This window comes from Poecile atricapillus, chromosome 2 (genome assembly GCF_030490865.1).
Source record: "Poecile atricapillus isolate bPoeAtr1 chromosome 2, bPoeAtr1.hap1, whole genome shotgun sequence".
Taxonomy (NCBI): Eukaryota; Metazoa; Chordata; class Aves; order Passeriformes; family Paridae; genus Poecile; species Poecile atricapillus.
This window is the reverse complement of record NC_081250.1, coordinates 110514994-110532299: the sequence shown is the minus strand read 5'-3', so window position 1 is coordinate 110532299 and position 17306 is coordinate 110514994. Positions and strand designations below refer to the sequence as shown.

General features: G+C 43.3%; 1 protein-coding gene across 2 annotated transcripts in view; it reads left to right on the top strand.

Annotated features, from left to right (window-relative positions):
* GAREM1 (GRB2 associated regulator of MAPK1 subtype 1) overlaps positions 1-15532 on the top strand; it is a 103281-nt gene extending 87749 nt beyond the window's left edge. For both annotated transcript variants that reach the window (XM_058831881.1, XM_058831880.1), the window contains exons 4-6: positions 393-1571; positions 6528-6694; positions 10057-15532. In XM_058831881.1, the coding sequence (XP_058687864.1) occupies positions 393-1571; positions 6528-6694; positions 10057-10969 (2259 nt within the window). In that variant the 3' untranslated portion in view covers positions 10970-15532. The remainder of the gene's footprint in view (positions 1-392; positions 1572-6527; positions 6695-10056) is intronic.
* Positions 15533-17306: the final 1774 nt, after the last annotated feature.

The following is a 17306-nucleotide window of genomic DNA, read 5'->3' as shown; positions in this document are numbered from 1 at the left end:
GGGTGTGGGGAAAAGACACACGAGGGAATCCAGACATGGTCTGTCGTAGCTGTATGACACAAGCGGCTCTTTGAACTGCTGGGATATTATGTGGATTTGCCCTTTTAACCTTTCTTTAAAAAATGGTAATGTTTGTTCTCATGCCTTCTTTGGCAGTTTCAGGTGGCTCTTTCCTCTCAAGTAAGATGCAAGAAAGTGCTGAACAATTTTAAAAGGTTACTTAGCTGAACTTCAGGTTAATCACTTTGCACTTGACCAGTCAGCTGTTCAAATAAAGCTACTTTCATTTTTTCCAGTACATAGTCTTGTAAGTTCAGTCTCAAGAGATTTGATGAGATTTGAAGTATTGTCTTCACTGGGGGGAAATTAAAATTTTTTTTATTATTTTGCAGGTAGCTTCAGGTGAATGCAATGAAGATACTGAAGTTTACAACATTACCCTTAGTACTGGGGATGAGCTCACTTTAATGGGGCAAGCGGAAATCCTTTATGCAAAATCTTCTAAGGAGAAGTCCCGGCTCAACACCATCTTCAAAAAAATTGGGAAGCTTAATTCAATTAGTAAGCTGGGCAGAGGCAAAATGCCCTGCCTCATCTGCATGAACCACAGGACCAATGAGAGCATCAGTCTCCCTTTCCAGTGTAAGGGCAAGTTCAGCACCCGCAGCCCACTGGAGGTGCAGATGCAAGAAGGTGAGCACACAATTCGCAATATAGTAGAAAAAACCAGGCTGCCCGTTAACGTGACTGTGCCGAGTCCTACACCAAGGAACCCTTACGACCTGCATTTCATCCGTGAGGGGCACAGGTACAAGTTTGTCAACATTCAGACCAAGACTGTGGTAGTTTGTTGCGTGCTTCGTGGAAACAAAATCATTCCCATGCATTTTCCCTTGCACTTGACGCTTCCCAAATTTATTCTACCTGATAGTGTGGTGAAGGGGGAGCTGTGGCACGAACCCCTCATCCAGCACTGGTTTAGTATATGCCAGGAACAGTTTGACATAGATGAGTATTCCCGTGCCGTGCGAGACGTAAAGACTGACTGGAACGATGACTGCAAGAGCCCGAAGAAGAGCCGGTGCACAGGGCACAGCCACGTGCCAAACTCCCTCAGCTACGCGCGGGACGAGCTCACGCAGTCCTTCCACCGGCTCTCCGTGTGCGTCTATGGGAACAACTTGCACGGGAATAGCGAGGTGAACCTCCACGGCTGCAGGGACTTGTGTAACGAGTGGGCCCTGTTCTCCCACGATGCTCTTCAGTACCAGGAGTCCGGTGACAGTAGCAGTGATTACCTTTTCCCTGAAGTTAGTGAAGAATCTATGTTTCTGCCTACAAAACCAGAACTTCCTTACGAAGAGCTCTGGTTGGACCAAGGGTCTGGAAAGGGTGGTGATCAGCCTCTCTCTTGCTCGCTAAGTGAGAAGAACAAGTGTGACAGCTACAGAGGATCTTTCCGATCAAAGTGTGGTACTGCGTCTCTTCCTGTGCCTGCAACTGTCGGAACAACCACAAAGTCTTCAGATGTTTCCCTACCTCCACCTCCAGTGCCTCCCAAATCAGAAGCAGTAAGTCAGGGTTATTTATGTTTGTTTCTTTCTTTTTTTAGGTGGTGAAGGGTTTCCATGCAGATCTTTCTAGGGATAGTTGGCGGAGGTGGGAAGGGCACACACAGGGCAAGGGGACAGGCAAACTTTGCAAGATGTTCCACTTCAGCTAGTTTCCTACCATGTGTAAGTCATGTCTTAAAAATCACAGGAGTATATTTAATATTACTGATCTAGCAGCTTAATCCTGATACTCTCGGGTGATATTTATTTGGGGTCCCTTGCTCACGCAAACAAGGTCTAAGAATTGCTGAGTCACTTCATCCTCTTGCTTTCCACATCATCTCTCCATGTGACCTCCATTTTTTCTCATATTTTCTATGGCCAGAGTGTATGGGCCATGACCTCATTTGGAAATGCCTCAGATTGCCTTAGTGTGTCTTCAATTAGCAGGCTCTGATAATGAGAACAGCTAGAATTTTTACAGATTTGAAGTGTTTGTTAATAGGAGATTGTCTTCTTTATTACGGGCCTATAGCAGATTTTGAAGACTATTGTGTCATTGTCCTCAAGGAAACTTTATCAAACTAGACCTGAACTAATCACTCTGTATTGAAAAAAAATAAATAGGAGCTCTGCAGAATTGATAAATGAGCCTTCTAGAGGACTCAGTTGTAAAGACAGCATGTTTCCTGGCCTAAGGATTTTAATGAAAACTCATGGGAGAAATCACTTCTCCAAACCTGAAATGTCATGGAGACCTTGGAGGGAAAAATGCAAAAAAATTTTATCAAGGGAAGCTTATGTAGACTGGCTGGAGAATCCATCCATTATGTGGTCTCTTGACATAGTCCTAAGCATTATCTAAAAAAAAAAAAAAAAAAAAAGAAAAGAAAGAAAGAAAGAAGGTTCCCCCAGGAAAGAGTGTCTAGAAGTCTTTAGCAAAATGTTGATGATACATACATGGCATGAATCTTGGTGTATATCATTTTTGATCAAATCTGTTTTTCTGGAATTAAAAAAATGCCATTCTGCCTGCAAGCCCTATGGTGATTTCAAGAGCATGGCTGTACAGTAAATTAAGACTAATTTGAGACCAGGCTCCGGCAAACCATGATGATTCCATACCTCTCCTATTGCCGTCTAACAGTCCAGTAGTGTTGGCTGTAGCCTTGCCCTCATGAGTCAGGTCACACAACCTGGTTGAAAGCTGTGTTCATTCATGCTGGGTTAGCCTGCAGTGGATTTCTGTGGGGATGTCCAACTACAGCCCTTGGACTCTGCCACCAAAACTTCCCTGAAAAGCAAATGCAGCAGTTTAAGCAGCTAGGAAAGGCCAGACCTTATGTCTTCTTAGCAAAGTGTTTTCGTGCAATGCTAAGTGCAGGAACCCAAGAGCACTTCCTTGCCGCTGAGGTCAGGTATGCACTGACACTTTGTCCAGGCTCTTGGACAAGTGCCCAGCAGCACCATATCAGGATGAGGCTCCCTGGCAGCCTACACTGACGTTAACCAGTGTGGGGCTGGTCCCACCCTCCTCCACCTCCTCCTCCTCCTTTCCCAGACACATAGTCCTAGCTTCCCTTTTGTGCTGGCTCTGGCACTCCTGTGCCTGGGCAGGCAGCCAGCTCTGGATCTGGAAAATTATTAGCTTCCTGCTGATTTCTGTGAGCTGAACTGCTTCTGCACAGGGTCAGAGGAGTGCTGGAGTGTTGGGGAGTGAGTGGTGGGGGAGGTAGGCTGGCCCCACAGCGAGGTGAGGGCAGCCCTTGTGGCATGGGGGTGCCAGGTGCCTGGGTCATGTCTGAGACATGAGGGTCTTACAGCATCCCTGAGGTGTGGGCAGTGGGGGCTGGGAGAGCTGTGGAGCACCTACACAGCATCAGTGTGGACCTCATACCTGGGGAGTCCACATGACTCCCTTTTGGGGACGGCAGGGTGACACTTGGGGTAGATGTCTAAGTTGCCCTTTAGAGTTATTTTGGAAAGTGTGCAATTTTGTCATGTGTGTCTTACATTACTGAGGTAATGTGTGAGTGCTGTCAGCAATTTTCTGTTGCTTTCTAACCATTTTGGAGAAATAACTTCTGCTAAAGATATTAGCTGGGATTTAGAGGTGGGCAGGGGGTGTAGCCGCATTAGAAATAAAACAAAACTAAAAACCTACATTTCCATGGATTCTAATAATTTAGACTTGCTTTTATGACTTACTGGAACAGCTTTGGAATGAGTATCAGCGACCTACAGAATTCATCTGTGGGCTGGGGCTGAGGAGATGTTTGCATGGTTTCCATGTAGGTATTTATAGAGTAAGTAGATCTCAGGAGCTCAGTGAACATGCGGTTTAGTCATCACTCCCTCTAGAATGATATTCCATAGCATTTCTGTGTAAAGGTTGGCTGGCAATTGTATTTTTGCACTAAATTTAAAATGTGTGTCCAGGAGCTGTTTGCAGGACAGGAAAGGACATCTGGGTATTTCAGAAGCTGTTCTGGTTTTCTTCTCTCCAGCAGGATGAAGCAATTTCTAAACACACAGTATTTTCTAAATACCTTTCAGAAAATCAAATTAGCGTGAAGGCTGAGGAGGAGGGAATAACCTCTGAATTAAGGCCTGTAAATTAGTAATTTCTTCATTCCTCAGATGCTAATTTGCATAAAATCAGAGGCTGTTTACCTGATTGATACAAAGCACATCCCTAATGGAGTGTGCTGGAAGTTCAGGCTCCTTGTGAGCAAGGGGTGTGGAACTGCTCTCTGTTACACTCGCCATCAAGCTGGTAACAGGGCAGGTTTTATCCAGGTAGCCTCAGAGCTCGTCACTGCAATGATGCCCAGATTCAGCAGTGACACCCCAGGGCCCAGGTGGTGCTGGCAGGGCTTGGGATGGCAGCAAGGAAAAGGAACAGAAGTCTGAAAATCAACATAGCACCTCATGCCATTGGAAGTGGGCCACCATTCCTAGGTTCCAGGAAGGAGGGTTGGAGCATGAGAGAGCTCAGTGTCAAATAGAAGTTTCAGGTTGTGCAGTGTAAATGTGTTTTATCTGTATCTGACAGCCATGTGACACCTAGTGCTTCTGGGGCAAAGAGTATTTCCAGCTAAGAGCAACAGCCAGTGAGGTCATTGTCCTGTCACACGGTGGCTGTTCCGCTCATCTCCATTTATTTCATTGCCATTCTCTTGGACCTACTGAGCATGGCTTTCCTGAAGGTTCCCCTTGTGCTTGTCAGTTTAATCTGCAAAATCCCTCCTTTTTATTTCTCTACTGGGTTTCCTGGGGGCTGTGTGTGGCAGCTGTGATTGTGGTTTTGTGACCGGGACCAATTGGGAGTGCAAACAGGTATTATTTGTGGCTTCGCTCGGATCTGCAGTCTAGGTCAGCAAGGGAGTTTGGCATAGTTTGTTATGCCAGCACCTTTGAATGCCCAAGTCTTCCCAGGAAAGAAACACTTTAAGCCTTTGACCATCTGCTGTGCTCCAGGAGCTCCCCTGAATGGTCTCTCTAACCCCATGGATATATATTCAGTAGCATTCAGTATTAACTTTGTCTCTTCTGACTTGGGGGGAAAAAAGTCTTCAGGCATCCTTGGGGCACAACACTAAAATGGTTGAAGAGTTTTATGCCTGAATTCAGTAACAAACATGAATAAAATTAATTATTTTTTTTTCCCTTTCCTTGAAAGAGCAAATAAGAACCCTTAGAACAAGATTTATTTCAGTGTTTTATGCTGTCGGGCATTTCCTGTAATTTTGACTTGTTTTGAATTAGGGAAAAAATGTACTACAATGTCCTAGTCCCCAGTTTTCCATTTCACAAAAGTACTAAATATGTTGTTGCATTTTGAAAGCACTAAAGTGGATTGCAAAAGGTTCCATATTTATTTTGGTTTTAAATAAATTAAATCACTTTGATTATTAGTTATGTGTTGCAGGATTGCTAAGATAACTTTTAGCTCTGCAGTGCTGTGAAATACAAAAATAAACTTCAACTTTCAAACACAAAAATAATTTCCCTTTTCTGCTGCATCTAAGACTGTTTCAGACGAGGAGAACATAGAGGTCTTCTCCTGCCCAGGGGCAGGTGGTGGATCGTTAAAAATCCTGCCTGGCAGCCAAATTCTCAGCAGCCTTCTCACCTCTAGCCCTACTAAATAAAGTTGCTCTCCCAAATATGTCTTGATGAGATTAAGTCCTTAATTCCATCATATTTTCTGCGGGGATGGATCCTGACATTTTTCTCCTACACAGACACACCACACTAAATTTCAGGTGATCAGTGCTACAGCTGTGTGTTTTAAGCTGTGAGGTTGTCTGGCTGCACAGAGCAGACCTGTCGGCTCCGTACACCTTTCCACTTGTACATTTTGGACAGCATTTTCCTGCCCTGCTTTGGCAGCTACACAAGGACTGAAGCTCCAGGTTTGACTCCAGAAGCTGGTATAGATCAGATAAATGTACTGTTCCTGAGGGAGGGAGGCTGGCAATCATCTTAGACTTGGATGACTGACTATCACTGGTGAAGTCAGGAAACATCGAAGTGTGTTGAGATCTTTTCATTACATAAGCTCGGTTTATTACATCTAAATAGACAACACTAATGAAGTTTAGGCGTGATGAATTGATCCTTACAGAATGTGTAATATCAGGAACAGTCTGTCTGATTTGCTGCGTTACTGGAAGGTTCTTTCACATTGTTTCATTGCTGCTACTTTTTAAATGAGTGGATATCAAACTGCTGAAATGTGCCCTAGAAAAGATTGCTGGTAGTTCTACCAGTGGCAAAGCGTTCTTTTTGGATTTCTTTGACAGCTACGTAGTGTTGCAAATGTATATACTTTTTTCATTTCTCTCTTCTCCTCCCTTTTTAATTATTTCCTTTCAAAGAATAAGGCAGAACCAGATGTGCTTCCTCTGGTTGAGGCTGCTGTTGCCCAGATTTTCTTGCTGCTCACTTACATGTTCTTCTTTTGTACAGGTAAAAGAGGAATGCAGGCTCCTCAACGCTCCTCCAGTCCCACCACGGAGTTCAAAGCCGTCCTCCACCAGTCCTTCCATCCCTCCTCGCACAGTGAAACCTGCTCGACAGCAGACCCGCTCTCCCAGCCCCACTCTGTCCTACTATTCTTCAGGACTGCACAACATGTATGTGTTTGAGCTGTGGGAGCACTGTGCTAGTGCTTTCTGAGATAGTAAAATTTAGCTTGGTTCTTTCTGAAGGCACTTGTTTCTAAGGCACGGTGCCATGTCAGACTTGCTGACTTTCAGCAAAATGGGCTAACCTGTCGAGTTATTTATAAAGATTCAAAAGGAAGAAAAGCTCCAGCAGAAACCATGTTTTACTAGATAGGACTTAGCAGTTTATCTTGAACACCTGCATGCACTGCTAGAGGCAATATCATTCTTGGGTGACACAGGCTGTCTAGCTAAAATATCGTGTATCATGTTTCTTGAAAGGCTTGAATCTTCAAACTAGACCACCTCAAAGCTAGTTTTTGGGTGGGATTTCAGTGCTGCATGCCGTGCAGCCAGCTCTGATAATCAGGGACACAAAAAGAGCATGGTAATCCAGAAATGTGCTAACTATATGGGAACCTACAGGGTAGATGTGATGGAGGGAAGAAAGACCAGCAGACACCACTGAGTGCGAAGTGAGGTATAGCAGAAGGAGGCCAGACAGCTTCCACATCAAACACACTTCAGCACAAACCCAACCCACAAACTGGAAAATCCACCCAGGCTATTTGAAAGTTGACAGTAAATTCTGAATTATGTGGCTGCATAGCTTTTCTTAGTGATACAGTGTCCTTCCTTTGGCTTCAGAAAGTATATGCACCTTCTGAAGCATTACCTCCTTTTTGCCTTGGATGTCTTCATGCCATTTTATTTTTTTTTTTTGGTACCACTTCAATGATACAGACCTAGCGGTGTGGATATTACAAACTCATCTGAAACATCACTGAGTTCATTTCAGCCTGGATGCAGTTGGTATAATAACTTATGCTGGAATTGCCTTTCTAAGTCGTACTGCACATTTGCAGCTTAGTGTTGTGAATCTGGCAATGATCACTCTAGATCAAGGCTGCTTGCTTATTTTATGAAAGCCTGTTGGGTAGTTCTGTCAAGGTCTACTCCACAGGAGGCTGAGCACAAGACCTCCCAGCTTTAGAGGCCCACCAAATGCTGCTTTCTCTCTTTGTAGCTAAGAATACATCTGCCTTCTGAAAAAACTAGGGAATAAACCTAGGAAAACAGAAGTGGAGTTTCTCAGGAATGCAAAAGGTTGTAGTGAGGTGGGGGTCAGTCTTTTCTACCAACTAACAAGCAATAGAATGAGAAGAAAAGGCCCCAAGTTGCACAAGGGGAGGTTTAGATTTGACGTTAGAAAAATTTCTTCATGGAAAGGGCTATCAAGCATTAGAACAGGCTGCTCAGGGATGGTTGGAGTCATTATGCCTGGAAGTGTTCAAAAAAAGTATCACTTGGGGACAAGGTTTAGTGTGGACTTGGCAGTGCTGAATTAGTGGTTGGATTGATGATATTAGAGATCTCATCCGACCTAAACAATTCTGTGATTCTATGATTTGCCTTGACTTTCACAGTAATTGTATGAAATTCATCTCCAGCTGGGTTCAGACCAGATGTCCCATTTTGGTAGAGCTGACTTGGTGTTGCAGAGGAAGCTGCTAGAAAATTGCCATTGTGTGGAGTAACCAGATACCTTTGCCATTTATATCAATGATCTTGTTTTCTGGATCATGAAGGGTTGCAGACAATATTTTAAACAGAAAAAAAGTCAGTGTGATTTGTCCTTATCTGCCTCTAAAAATGCCTGATACCTGAGTTCAGCTGTATTTGAGGCTTGTCTTGCATCCTTTCATACTGTCCCAGGCAGCGCACTTCAGTGGAGGACGAATAAGGATGCACTTAGAAAATGTTAAAATGTTACTTTATCAATTTTCAGAAATTCCATTAATCTTTGAAATCAATACATCTTCCAATTCTAGTATGGAATAAGAGAACAGAAATGGGAACAATCAATTTAATTGGTCTGTATGGTTGGTTTTTTACAGCACCTCACTGACTGTTTTCTCAGCTTGATGGCTTGGTTTGTGAAAAATGGTTTGCGCTGTGTGTAATACACCAGTTGGCCTTTTAGCAGCCAGAAGTGACTGGTTGGTGGTGTACCCCTGTTGAGGGGGAAAAACCCCATGTCTGCTATTGTAAACATCCAGCTGCTTTGCCTGTCAGACTTGTATTAGTGACATAAACAGATGAAAAGTTTGTAAGGCACAGAATGGAGACTGAGAGATGGTTAGAAAGAGAAACTGTATCTGTTGGAACAGATATTTTCCAGTGATGTAGACTAGGGCTGTTTTTACACATCTGCACTTTGTATTTGGTCTAGGCAAGTCCAGATTGGCTTTCTCTCTGATCCACTGTAAGCACACAAGGAAGTAATTTTGTGACAATCCATTGAAAACTGTGCTGGATTTTTGATAGCTGCTCCATTCTCAAGCAGTTTTCTCTGAGCTGTCATTGGGTGACTATTGAGTTTCTTTCTTGAGTAGTTAGTTTTCAGGAGAGAGAGGTGAGTAATTACACCTTTTTTTTTCCCAGCTGTTGTGTTGAGTAAGGATTTTATAAGTCTCCTAATTGTTTTTCCAGTGTTCTGGTTTAGTTGGCCAAAATTCCAAAAATCTGCACAGTCTTTCAGATTTTCTTTTAGAACATGGCATAAAATCAGCAAACATTTACTTTGCATGCTTTTGTTGTCATCTCTGTCTCTGGATGTAAACCATCAGTTCCCTTGGACAGGCTGAGCTTAGTTCACCACCTGGAAGTGAATCCAGGGTAACTTTCTTCACTCTTTGAAATCAAGTGTTTAACATCAAAGCATTTTAGAGATCCAAACACCAGCAAGTTACTCTGGGTAAGCTTAAAGCCTGATACTTCAGCATGTCCAGCTAGGTCTGCTTGCCCTTCCAGCAGAAACTCTTCCTTTGGCAGTGAGCATTAACTCCATACTGTGTACTCAGCCCTGGTGCACTGGCCTAGTGCAGTGGTGACCTGCCCTCATGAGCTTTTGCATACCATGACACATCTGTGGTTTATATATAGAAAAGTACTGGATTAGAACATCTTTCTAGTCTATGCGAGACTGTTTCTTATCTGTGGTGGTATCCCCAAGGAATTCAACAGTGAAAAACTGAGCATTTGTGAGATGACACAGAACTGAATAGAGACATCTACTTTTTATGAGCGTGAAAAAACAAGACATGAGGCTTTTGGGTATATCAGCATCTTGTCAGGCTTGTAGAAGGGGTGAAGGAACTGTCAATGCGTTAATTCAAACATGTTAATTCAAATGTGAAAAGTTCTGCTGGAGGAATGAAAATTCTTTCCTTGTGATGGTCGTCCTCTGACTCTGTCAGATGATATATGGGTTTATTGAAATGCCAATTTTTTTTCTTACTAACAACATCCTTTCTGCTTTGTTCCTTAAGTAACGTCTCAGAGAGCGACAACACCAACCTGACTGAGAGTACACCTGTTTCCTGCTACCCCTGTAACATGATGAAAACTGAATCCAAAGAGCCTGAGAGCACAATGCCTTTGGGAAGCCCCTCAGCTGAAGCTCTGCCTTCAAGGTTATCTTGGCCAAACCATTTTTCAGGAACTGCTGAAGGCCTGAATAGGAGTGATTTCCTGCTTGATCCAAGCAGGAGCTACAGTTACCCCAGACAGAAGACTCCAGGTACGCCAAAGAGAAACTGTCCAGCACCTTTGACTTTTGACTTTGATGGGTGTGAACTCCCAACAGGGTACTCCCCGCTGACCCCAGCAGAGTTCACAAACACCATCTCCAGCTGTCCAAAGTCAGCAAGTTACTCTCTAGACTGCACTGATGAGAAAACTCTGGGAGACAGCAACACAAAGCAGAGCCATTCGTGTCCTGCCTTACCTCCTCGGGCACCAAAGCCAAGTGAAGATAAGACACTTGCAGACACGTGTCCCTTGCCACTGAAAATAGATGGTGCCGAGGAGGAATCAAAAGCTGGCTCTCCAGTCGTCTTGGAAGATCAGTATCTCACTAAAAAGGGCATGCAGGATACATTCTCTGTGTCTTACCCCTTCTCATCTCCCCTCCACCTCCAGTTAGCACCGAGGTCTTGTGGGGATGGCTCTCCCTGGCAGCCACCCACAGACCTTTCTGGACTCTCCATAGAGGAGGTATCTAAATCGTTGAGGTTTATTGGTCTGTCAGAAGATGTCATATCATTTTTTGTCACAGAGAAGATTGATGGCAATTTACTGGTTCAGCTTACAGAAGAAATCCTATCAGAAGACTTCAAGCTAAGCAAATTGCAGGTTAAGAAAATATTACAGTTCATTAATGGCTGGCGGCCCAAGATGTGATGCTGGCTAGTTTTTAGTGAAACTGTACTTGATACATTTGAGCTAATACATCACTTCCTGGTTTTTTGCACTAAAAATCCTTCTTGTAAATAGTAGTAGAAAAATTCTTACTATGCAGATAAGCATTTTTCAGTGGTGAATGGACTTTTTTTTCTATGTCAATAATAAAGGTAGAGAATCTGCAGAGGTGTGCCTTTGTGCATCCCTGAACATTCAACAGCTGCTAAAAACTGGACACTAAGGGAACTTTGACTCCATAGTCTGTTAAGACTTGGTCATATTTATTACTGAACAATTTGATGCTGAAAGACACACACCAATCCAGTTTACAGTTTTGTGTTAACTGCAAAAAAAGGTATTTCTTACAGGATTATTTCTGTTCACATAATACTTGGTAACATGCTGTGATTTGCAGATATACAAAAGCATTGGTTTTGACACTACATCTGAAAATGTTAAGAATTGCTGTGAAGTGCCACTAATACACTATTCTTGCAGCATTATTTTTATTAACAGTATCTTCCTGATTATCTGTAACATGGATGCATTTTCCATGTTACTTTGAGCAAAAAGAGTTAAATGTTTTTAAACCAAGAGTCATGCTTAGCTTGTTGCCCAGAGGGGAGGGAGAAGGGGGATTTTCTACTGAGCCACTCTGCCCTGGCCAATTAAAAGTTTATGACCTGTAGATTTCAAAAGTTGCTTTTGTAGTCGGATGACTGGAGTAAATAGCATGACTTCTGGTCGTGCTGCTTTCTCATGGGAAAAGCAGTTCAGTGCACAGGCTCTTTTCTCAGCAGATCCTCCCTGCTGCAGCAGCCTGCTAGCACAGCCCTTGCAGGAGCCATGCTGTGGTGGAAGGTAACAACTCCTTGTGTTTCTTCTGCTGCTGTTCTGATTGTCTGAAAATGCACTTGGTCTGCTCTCCTATTCCTGTGGTCGGACCTGTGTGGGAAGGTGATAGTGCTCCCGTGCCATGCCTTTGAAATAAAGTGCTGGCAGGGTGGGAGGGATCGGAAACAGAGCATGGCATGCTGCTGAGAATGGGCTGAGGGAGGTTTTGGGCCATGCCACAGGAAATGCTTGTGATCTTTTCACTTCACCTGTCTCCTTTGTGGTGGGCTAGGAGGATGTGGGTGTCAAAGTGGGAGGAGCTGTAGCATCAAAGGATGTGCTAATTGCCCAGCTGCAAAAACTCACTGCAGTAGATGTCACACAGAAGTAGCAGTTGAAAGGGAGCACAGAGATGGTGAGTGGGCATTAGTCTGCCCCTGGAGACCACTCAAATTTAACTGCTCAAAAGGCTAGGAATGGGATTAACTTTTGATAGTCCTTTGTGGATTTCTTGTAGTTGACAGAGCTTTCTGAAATGTGTCTAAATGACCCCAGGATCCCCCTGCCTTTATATACTGGATTTGAGGATTTGTGGAGATCGTCAGGAAACAGTCTCTGTTATCCCTTCCTTGTCAGCAAGTGTGCATGCCCAGGATCCTCAGGTGATCAAAGCTAGGAATGCAACTTCACCTTCACTTACTGCTGAGAAGAGCCCTGGCCAGGAGAACACCATCACCTGCCTTGCTTACCTTTTTGATGTATTAAAAAATATCTCCATTGTAGGGCACAATGGTGTGAGCATCAAGAGAAAGTACAGAGCAGAGACAAAAATGCTAGATTTGCCTGTTTTTTCAACCACATTGACTCATTAAAAAGAGTTTATTAGCAAATAGAGCTTTCTGTTGTTGAGACACATTTCATGTCATGTCACCACGCTGAAGCCAAGAGGCATTATTTGTCTTCCAGTAATGCAAACCACCAGTTGCCAACCAGAAAGCAAAGCCCACTTGTTGTGGGTACTATAGAGCCAACAAATATCCCAATAGAAAAACCCCCAAGAGTTCATAATCCTGTTTTATGTAATGTATTGACTTCAAGCAACAGATCAATAGCTTTCTCCAGATGCTTTTTAATTAGCATTCTAAAATATTTTAGCTTCAAATAAGAGTAGATAAAATTCAGATACTGTTCAGATGTGTATCCTTGTTGGTAGACCTCATCCAGGTTGAAACCAACTGCCTTCTAAACCTCAGTGTGTCAAATGAGTCTTCAAATATGAAAGGGCCAAATTTTTTATGTCAGGTACTTGCCTTTGTTTCACTCAGCTTGTTCATTCTAGGTAAAAAAAAACCCTAAAATATCCCCCAAAAAAGGGAAAAAGAAAATACTGCAGTCTTGGTAATATTAGCATTAAATATTACTAACACTCCCCAGAATATTAACATCCCTGAGTTTTCTTTGACTGTGGATTCATACCTTTTCTCTTATCTCTGCTTACCTGTTTGAAGTGGTTATTCTTGCAAAGAGACTGGTGGAATTTGCATTCATGACCGTGCTGCGTTAACATCCCATGTGCATAAACCAAGATAGAACTGGCCCACAGAAAGGCCTAGAAATGTGCATTGATTGCAGGAGCTGAGCCTGTGCACCAAAGTACAGCTAAAACCTCTTACTGCTAACTTGCTTCTGATGACCTTCCAGTTGTGTCGTTCTGGCTTGGCACTGCTTACTTACTTTTATGCATAATGTATTAGCATTTAGCTTTTTCCTTTGCCCTTAGCCATTCATCACCTTCACTTTCCAAGCCATTTTTAATGTCCTGTAAAAAGACAAAGATTTAGGGGGATTTAGGTGTTCCTAACATTTGTGTACAGCTTGTGGTACACAAGCTGGACTGAAGTATCTGCTCTGGTGAAATCAGTAGAGTGATGAGCAGACTGGGCATGTGGAATGTGTGGCACAGCCTTTGGATCCTAGGTTATGGAAAGGGGTACCTTTCCATAGGTAGCCAGGCTATGGCAACTCCCAAGCACAGCATGGAGGTCAGCACTGGGGAAAAGCAATCTGGTTTTGGACAGTAGTGGAGTTCAGCCATGCTGATGGGAGTTGTGTTGGTTGTCTTTGGGGGCTGAGAGCTGTAACCATTGAACATTGTGCCAGAGTGGGCCTAAAATCACTTATGTTTTCAAGGCAGTCCACTAAAATAGCCCATCCTAACCTTGGATTTTTTTCCTCAGCTTAAATAAATGTAAGGCCTCTGGTGCTTTCTTGATTATTGGTGTCTGACCTGTGTGTTATCCTTGGGGTTTTTGTTTGTCTGAGGGTTTTGGTAGCAAAACACACATCATGTAATTGTATATGGAGCTGACTCTCTGTCCTGCAGCAGGAAACACATCCTTTCTATGCAACTGTCACGTGTTGGCACAAGGACTGATGCTGCCTTCAGCAGTGAAAGCTGGGTTCTGGCATGGAGGCTGTTCTGGAGATGGACACCGAATTGGGCAGGGGAGGGATGGAGAGGAAACTTGTGGGGAAATGCTAGTTTCTTTCAAATGCTCATTGTGCCTAGGATTAAGATTCTCTGTCTTGCTGCCTGCCTGGCTAACCAAAGCTGTGTTGACAGCAACTCAAACTGCATATTTGCATTCTCATTCTTGCCATATTGTAAAAATTGCCTACGGCTAGAAACTTGGATGGAAAACATTTGGTCCATGCAAAATTACAGGGGAAATACATTTTGAAGTGTTTTTTTCAGCTAGAAGCAAGGGTTAGAATTTACTGTGTATTTTTTAATAGAACAGGTTTACTTGCCACTTAAAAGAACTTTGTTCCACAACAACAGCTTCAAGGAAAACAGCGTAAACAGCGAAGCTACCTGAAAACGCACCGTGTTTCAAACCTGTCTATAAATAATTGTTTTCTCTTATGTTTTCATCCTGAGTCAACTTCTTGGTTGTCCCCCCCACAGAACAAATTGTGCTTGAACCAGCTTCTTGTGTGCTTCCCAGTGGGTTGCCTGCCTGTAACACAGGCCAGCCAAGTCCTGCCTGCAGGCCAGGCAGGGGTTTACACCGTGGTACTTAACAGCCAAACATCAGCCCTGTGAGAGGACTACGGCTTAGCCCAGCTCTCCTGGCTCCTCTTTCTGATGCTCTGAAATTGCAGCATTCCTGTATGCAAGCCAGAAGGTACAGATGAAATCCTAATAAGCAAGAGGGATCATCCTTTTTACTTACAGGAATGGCAGGGCAGTGGGGAAATGCAGGCCCCTTGCTGAGACCTAGCAATAAATGACTCTTCATTTTGTTATGTCTTAAACTCCTAGTAGTCCAGGAGTTGTTCAGACTTCACAATTTTTGTGTGTAATAACCAAATTTTCAGTGTGAAAATCTGCAGAGTGATTCTCTTGACTTGGACAATCTTCTGAATTGTATTAGAAATATGTTTGTTCTTAGCTCTTTAGATTCACTTTGGGTATGTCAAAAAAGTAACACTTAGGGGAAAAAAAAGAAAAAGACCCAAAACTTTGGCTTAGTACATTTCCGTTATAAAACGAAGCATGGGTTTTGTGGAATTCTGTGCTGTTTTGGGCTTTTATGTAAAAGGCTGAAGGCAGATTGTTATTTAAACCAGGTGCAAATAAATATCCCTGTAATGTATATGAACAAATTTAAACCACGTATTGTAAGTATATAAACTGTATATTAAAGACACTATTTTCATGATACTTCAAATGTGTACAGAATTTGTTGTACTAAATTGGTCGGGTTGCGTGTATCATATAAAAGGCTTGGTTTTCATTTGGTAATTTCACTGACTTACCCTCTTGCTCATCTCAGTATACTTTGGAAATAAGCACTTCTCAGATAGTGAATTTTGCAAAGTAAGATTGGGAGAAGTAATCAGGCTTTTGCATTTAACCTCTTAAGACATGTTACTTTTCCCTGTCTTCTAATTTCACTTCTTCCCCTTCAGCAAGAGTATCGAGCTGTGTTTCCCCAAAGAATTTGTTGCCAGGCAGCTTGCCTGTCTCTAGCAGACGTTCACCTAAAACACTATTGTCCCAAGCCCCATTATCTTTGTTTTTGGAGGAAAGCATTCAGTTTTCATAATTTGGATATGCTTTTAAGTGCAAGACCATGTGCAAACATTCCTGCTTTGCAGAAAGTTTCAGAGGCATTTATTGGATGGGGAGGAAATCAGAGACAAAATAATGTTGTGCTGTAGGTTGCAGGTTGCCTGTTCTCACTTCCTTCGATACTGGCAATGGAGGGAAATGTCAACTCTACAGCCATCAACATCTTATGCAGACAAGTTGCTACTGTGCCAGATTCCTTTGGGCTGAAGCTTCATTCGCTGATACCAGGCCAAGAGAAAGTTTACTACAGCACAACAGTAGTTGTGGAAGGGTTTCATGGAAGGAATCATTAATATATGTTTATGAGACATGAAGCAGGGCAGAATCTGACACAGTAGTTGCTGTTGAATCTGAGACAGATGTGCTTTACTTGCCTCCAACCCTCACATCTGGGAGAGGAAAGTAGTGTGTCTGGAGGCAGGATGTGCATCACAGGGGGGTGAGGGGAGGGACAGAGAAAAGCAGAGTTACTTTCACAAGAAAGATTCACCATGAGCAGGTCTGTCTAGGACACATCTCTGCTCCCCTCTCCTAAGAAGGGGAAGAAAAATAATTTTATTAATAAAAAATCTAATTGTTTGAATGCTCCAGTTAATTGGCTCCAGCCTGAGCAAAAGGATCTACAGGACAGCATTCACTGCATGCAAGGGAAGTGAAGGGCTGTAGCCCAAAGCAAAACATGTCCATCTCCTGCTCAGGAAAGTGCTGTTCTAAACCAGGCAGGTATATTATTTATAATATATATATTGTAGTAGTCACCAAGCCTGACATAAATCTCCTGATTAGTCACTATGGCTATGTATAAACATGAATAAAGAATAGAGGCAGGGCTGGGACTTGAAAACACAGCTCTCTCCTCTTTGGAAAGTACAAACTTAATGCTCTTGGACATGCTCCTCCTCTTGGTGTGATACAATCAACTAGAGCTCTCCTGGGTCTGTTAGGTATGTACAGCCCCTGTCCTCACTCTCGCTGGGGCTCCTGGCCTTGAGCTGCTGTAGGGACCCGGGGTGCTGACAGAGCCTGACGTGCTGTCTCGTGTCACCGCTGATCAATCCCTCAAGTCCTTGGGTGCAGAGGACTGCGCTAGCTCAGGTCGCTGCTAGCTTGGGGCACTCTACACCATGCTCTGCTGCCCAGGTATAAACACATTTTATGTCACCAGATGCACACGTCACATGTAACCACTTTCTCCTGTGCACTGAGTGACTCAAAGCTGCAAACCTGGGTGAAGCTCCCATGTTCTCCCCTTTTTCTGTGCTGTGAGCTCATTTGATGCCTCATGGGATTTGCCATTGCAGAATGAACATAAAATCAGTCCTGCTTGGGCAGTTGCCCTTGGTGATTTTGCTTAGGCCCTCAGTG